We start from the raw sequence: 5,850 nt of genomic DNA on the forward strand, positions 1-5,850 counted from the left end.
GTATGAAGAAAAGCAGAACAATGCAGTTCCTGACATGCTGTACCTACACCCAGAAAAACAGATTGGATTAGTCTGTTTACCACTGGGATACCACGTACTGGGCAGAGTTTAGTAACTGCTGAACCAAGTTGAATGAGGCACTACAAGGGCTGAAACAAGGCATTAACAAATTAGGAATATACACACTGCAGTCAAGCCCTGCCCCCCAAAAAGGACAGATCTGAATAAAACCACAGCAAGTTCAGGTCTGTGCCTCCTCATTTTTCATTTGGAGGACATTTCCTCACACCAACTGGGAAAGGAATTGCTATCCTGAAGGACACAGCTGCATGAAACAAGTGAAGCCACTGTCAGTCATCATTTGGGAGTGTATGAAAACAGGAAAGACATTAGCCCAAGAACAACCAACAAGCCCAATAGGCCATTCAGCCTTGGACAGCAGACAGGCTCAGTGACCATATGACTCAATATCCTGTTCCCACTTTCTTCCTCTACCCTTCAGAACCATCTCAGTACGACAATGTTTTGGTCTCAACTGCAGAGAGAAATTCTCTAGGCTCACTCCTCTGGTGGGAGCCATTTCCCCTCATCTTGATCCTAAAATAACCAATTCTGATTTTAGTGAGAAAGACTACAATAAAACTAGCTGGAGGGAATACGGTTATGATGAATAACTTCAAACATTCTGAAGGGCACAGTCATTGCCAGTGGCACCAACTGATTTGAATTCCTCAATAATAAGGAAAAAACTGAACCTATTGAGCCAGCTTAGCATGTACTAGCATTATTGCTAATATCAGCCACTCTAGGGTATCATTGACCAGAACAAACCACAAGCATGTTGCTACAAGAACATGGCAAGGCTGGGAATTCCAGTTGGGTAACTCCAAGTCACTCACCATTTGGTCTGACAATTGTTGTCCCTTCCCTAAATATTGAACCACAATTCAAACTCACTTCCAATAAAACTGCGTAGCTTAGTTTTAGACACACCAAGGACAGGTTTGACTGGTTTATTTGTATTCAAGGTCTACAGTTCAATCTCATGACACTGGGCAGACTGGGCTGGGTTCTTCATTCTGTACACTGCAGCCATCAGCATCAACAGGAACACCAGAAACCCAACAGCTACTCCAATCAAAACAGGAGATCCGGCAGCACCTATGGGGAAGGAGGAAGGGGGTTCAGACATTGGAAAAGATGCTCAGGTGAACTAAACAAGGAACATCACTTACCATTCTCATTAAGCAGCTGCTTAGACTGGCTGTTCTCAACTTCCAGGAGAACAACTGGACCAGGAGCACTTACCAAGGTCCCCTCATGGAGGAGAGCACTCCTGCGTGTCCCTGTTGGAGGGGGACAGGAGATGGTTAGAATCCATGTTGACACTACAGCCAGGATGCTGTATCCTTGGTAATTGGAAATAGGGGATGTTCAGATCAGGAATGGAGGAGTTGATCTCAGATTTAGAACACCAAGGAACTCACTTGGACCACATCTGGTTGTACAGTCATCCTGAGCAGAGGGAGAGCAAACCTCAGCACTGCAGTGCAAGTAAATCTAGAAAAGGAGGAGAGATGTTAGGGGAGTTTCCTAGAGATCAATAGGTTGCAGTACAGAGACACAGCAAAAGGATTATGAGCTTGGCCTCATTCCTTCCATTTGGTTACCTGTCCAGAGAGGGGCTGCTCAGACACTCCATCCAAGAAAACAAACGTCTTCACTTCAAACCGCTTGTGATGGGTTGGGAACTGCAGGCCAGAAGAGACACCTACTGGGTGTAGGAGGGTCAGATAGTCATCACCTTCATAGGGACACCTGAAACAGAAGGTCAAGTGACCAAGAGCTCTAAACCAAACCAGAAATAGATTGCAAATAAAAATCAGGTAGCAAGCAGGAGTTGCCTGGAAGGGGGGGCAGGGTGCGAAGGGGCAAACATATGATAAGCCATCTTGCACCAGGATGTAGTGGACCTGGTCTAATACTTTCCAAAGTCTCTGCAACGTGGGCGGCACGGTGGCTAGCACTGATGCCTCACAGCGCCTGAGACCTGGGTTCAATTCCCGCCTCAGGCGACTTACTGTGTGGAGTTTGCACGTTCTCCATGTGTCTGCGTGGGTTTCCTCCGGGTGCTCCGGTTTCCTCCCACAGTCCAAAAGATGTGCAGGGTCAGGTGAATTGGCCATGCTAAATTGCCCGTAGTGTTAGGTAAGGGGTAAATGTAGGGGTATGGGGTGGGTTTCGCTTCGGCGGGTCGGTGTGGACTTGTTGGGCCGAAGGGCCTGTTTCCACACTAATGTAATCTAATCTAATGTGCGTGCGTGCACGCAGTGGGCATCAAAGGGCAGTGCTGTGTGATCAAAACAGTGAAGGGGAGGGTAGGGACTAAATCAAAATAGAGTTGGAGGGAGAAATGATGCACTCCACTCCCTGCAGCACCCACCTCTCCCTGAACAACTCCAGGGTGTTGGTGGACACCGCGTGCTCCTTCAAGGACAGCCAGGCCCTAACGTAAAAAGTTAAGTCCTTAATTGCAATCCACACTATTGGGATTGGTTGTTGGAGAAAACATCAAACAGCACTGATGAAGGCCAACATGTGATTGTGGAGGGAGATTTCTAGAAACTATTTGACAAGGTGTCAGTGACAGCAGGGTGTCAGGGCAACATTAACAAGGTAAATGTTTGGTCAGCTGACCATCAGGTTGAAACAGCAGGGCCTTCAGTTAGTGGAGGGAAGAAGGATTTGATCTGGAGAATCATAGGAGACTTCAACACGGACACTGAAGAGATGTTGCTCAAGAGTTCCCAAAATAAGGGAGTAACAAGGAGTTTTCTATTGAAGGTGGGGCGGGAGGTTCAGTAGCCCGTCAATTTTAAAATCCTCTTCCAGAGAGGAAATGCCTTGGCAACATTAAGGCACATTCTTAAGGACAAGTCCAGGATCATGAAGGAAGATCAAATAATAATGAGTGGAAATCACAAATGAACCATGATTGGAAGAAAAAGGCACAAGTATTGGCACTATGTACATATATTATACACATTTTACTGTGACACTATACTGTAAGAATGTAGTCTTCAGTCCACACAGTCCAAATCCAGCCTTTCCATTCAGAGTCCTTACCCATCCACCAGGAGACTCCACTGCACCTCATGGTCAGGGGCTGGCACAGGGGTTGCCCAGCAGTCACGCAATCTCAGGACTATCATTGGGTCAGTGCGATCCTTCACACGAACCTCAACAAACACTGACTCCTGAAGGATTCTCTGAATGGGGTAGTCACTGTCCCTGTACCACCAGCTGTAGCTGCCATCTAACAGACAAAAATAAAAGAACAAACCAAAACAGTCACTCCCCTGAAGGGATACAATTCCCAGTGCTCCTATTACCAGGGCAGCACTACCTGTTGCTATTCGCAGCTCCAGCCTCAGGATCCCATCTTCAGAAGCAGCTAGTGGTGGAGGGAGGGTGTAAACTGAGACATTGATTTGTAAGCCTGCCTCATGCTCCCCCTTGTACTTGCACTGGATGTGCAGGCTGTGGAGAGACAGAAATAGGTGGTGGAGTTGCAGTCAGTAACACTTCCCTCTCCATACCAACAAATCCCACTGCCCACTCACCTGAAGGTGCTGTCCCGGGTTATTAAGCCCAGTGGCCCTGTCTGAATCATCCTCTTCCCCAAGACATCCATTTCATACACAAAGCTCCCATTCTCCTCCTGCAAGAGAAGACACTGTTTAATAGGGAGCTGGCCCATTCAAAGGGACAGAATGCTGGAGCCTCCAATACTCACCCGCTGGGTCGAGCCGCAAGAGGTAATTGGGAAACGGAAGGCTACAAGTTCCGCTGTGATGAGCTTAGGCCTGCACTCAGCTTCATGTCCATCCTTCACGTACAGAGATGACAGGTTGAGGGCAGGACGGGTCAGGTTCCTGGTGATTGCTACAATGAACTGGCCATCTGCTGTGCACACTGCAGAGAGAATGGGAACGTTCAATTTCCCCATTGTGGAAGTGACCTCCAATTCATTAACAGAGGGATGAAGCCTCAAAACCCTAAAATCATTCATAGCTTTTACAGTTGCACTACTTGGAGCCTGGGTATTTATTTGTAGGTGGTCAGCAATTAAGGCAGATTACCTGTTCTAAAGTGAACACAATATCCTACAAGATACTCTAGAAGCCATATGACTACCCAGCAGGGTAGTGGGGGGCAGGGTTCTCTCAAAGAACCCCAAGTGCTTTTTTTTAAAAAAAAAAGCCAGTGATGGACCCTAAAAAGGAGGGGGAGAATTAAAAGCTCCAAGAACAATAAATGGTAGGGGAATTCCCAAATTGAAAGTCAAAGCTAAAGCAGACCTGCTCAAAAAAAAGTGTTTAGATAGAGATGTAAATGAAGAGGCAGGTGCTTGAATGTCAGTTTATATGGACACATTACACTGTCCTGTGCATTAGCATAGGGTAAGCCTGGCCATTAAAGTCATCCAAACAACCAACCTTTCCCATCACCCTCTGCTCCCAAAAAGGATGTGGGGGAATAGAGTCAATAAAATGTGGAGCTTGAAGGCAAAGGCCAGTCAGCATTGGAGGAGCAGGAAAGTTACCATTTCAGGTATGGACCCTTCAGGTCTGAGGAAGGAAAGGAAACTTAAAGAGGGGGTGGAATAGTAATGTGTTGGGGACTGTGTTGGTTAGTGGAAAAGATGGATTGGATTGATGAGGAAGATGGACAAGTTGGGTCCAGGCAAGGAGTCAATGTAGCAGAGAAGGAGACAAGAGATGATGTCAGTATAGTTGTGGAAGAGGGACTGTTCCACATCCTATGAAAAGGCAGGCAAAACCAATGGTTTATAGGACAGGGGAGGAGTCAAAGAAAGTTGTTGAGGGAGAGGACCAGTTCCACCAAGAGAGCGAGCAAAGGTGGAGAGGGACTGGTTGGGTCAGTGGGAGGGGAAGAAACTGGGGCCTTTTAGACCCACCTTAGGGAGGATACAGGTGCATTGAGACACTGAATGTCCTTTAGGAAGGGAATTGGGGGGCCAAGAATTGATGAGGCACAGGAGGTTGGCTAACATGGCACCACTATTTCAGAAATATGGTAAGGAAAGCCAGGGAACCTCAACCTGTGAGCCTGACATCAGGGGGTGGGGGTTAGCAAGGTGTTGGAGGGAATCCTGAAGGACAGGATTTACATGTATTTGAAGAGGCAAGGACTGATTAAGGATAGTCATCACAGCTTTGTGGGGGAAAATCATGTCTCACTAACTTGATTGAGTTTTATTAGAAACAAAGGATTGATGAAGGCAGAGCAGTGGACATGATCTATATGGGAGTTCAGAGAGGTGTTTGACAAGGTTTGTCATGGTAGGCCAGTTAGCAAGGTTAGATCACATGGAATATAAGGAGAGCTAGTCATTTGGATACAGAACTGGCTTGAAGGTAGAACATAGAATGATGGTGGTGGAGGATTGCATTTCAGGCTGGAGGCCTATGACCAGGGGTGTGCCACAAGGACTGTTGCATCCATTGCTTTTCATCATTTATATTAATGAGTTGCATGTGGACGTAGGAGGTATTAGTAAATGTGCACATGACACCAAAATGGGAGATGTCGTGGACAGCTAAAGTTACCGCAATACAGCAGGACCTTGATCAGATGGGCCAATGGGCTAAGAGTGGCAGATTGAATTGAATGGATATTGAGATGCTGCATTTTGGAAAGGCAAATCAGGGCAGGACATATGCATTTACTGGGAACAAAGATCTTGGAGTGAGGTTCACAGTTCCTTGAAAGTAGAGTCACATGTAGATATGAAATGCTGTCTTCACTATCCTAAGCTTTTCTTTA

The 5,850-nt window shown here is 46.5% G+C and overlaps 1 protein-coding gene across 1 annotated transcript; it reads right to left on the minus strand.

Moving 5' to 3' along the window:
• Positions 1-1,023: 1,023 nt before the first annotated feature.
• Positions 1,024-3,597, minus strand: LOC148142750 (zona pellucida sperm-binding protein 4-like). Its single transcript, XM_087975969.1, has 7 exons — positions 3,584-3,597; positions 3,407-3,540; positions 3,127-3,316; positions 1,671-1,818; positions 1,488-1,560; positions 1,236-1,346; positions 1,024-1,161 (listed from the first exon to the last, which is right to left on the minus strand). Exons 1-7 carry the CDS (start codon positions 3,595-3,597, stop codon positions 1,031-1,033), a joined length of 801 nt encoding a protein of 266 aa, XP_087832095.1. The 3' UTR covers positions 1,024-1,030.
• Positions 3,598-5,850: the final 2,253 nt, after the last annotated feature.

Source organism: Chiloscyllium plagiosum, unplaced genomic scaffold, assembly GCF_037043375.1.
Source record: "Chiloscyllium plagiosum isolate Xiang-an unplaced genomic scaffold, Cpla_swu_hap1 HiC_scaffold_28, whole genome shotgun sequence".
Taxonomy (NCBI): Eukaryota; Metazoa; Chordata; class Chondrichthyes; order Orectolobiformes; family Hemiscylliidae; genus Chiloscyllium; species Chiloscyllium plagiosum.

Coding starts and splice junctions, on each gene's coding strand:
- LOC148142750 (XM_087975969.1), bottom strand. Junction 3,317..3,406: donor GGAGCTGCGAATAGCAACAG/GTAGTGCTGCCC, acceptor TTTGTCTGTTAG/ATGGCAGCTACAGCTGGTGG. Junction 1,819..3,126: donor TGGAGTCTCCTGGTGGATGG/GTAAGGACTCTG, acceptor CTTCTGTTTCAG/GTGTCCCTATGAAGGTGATG.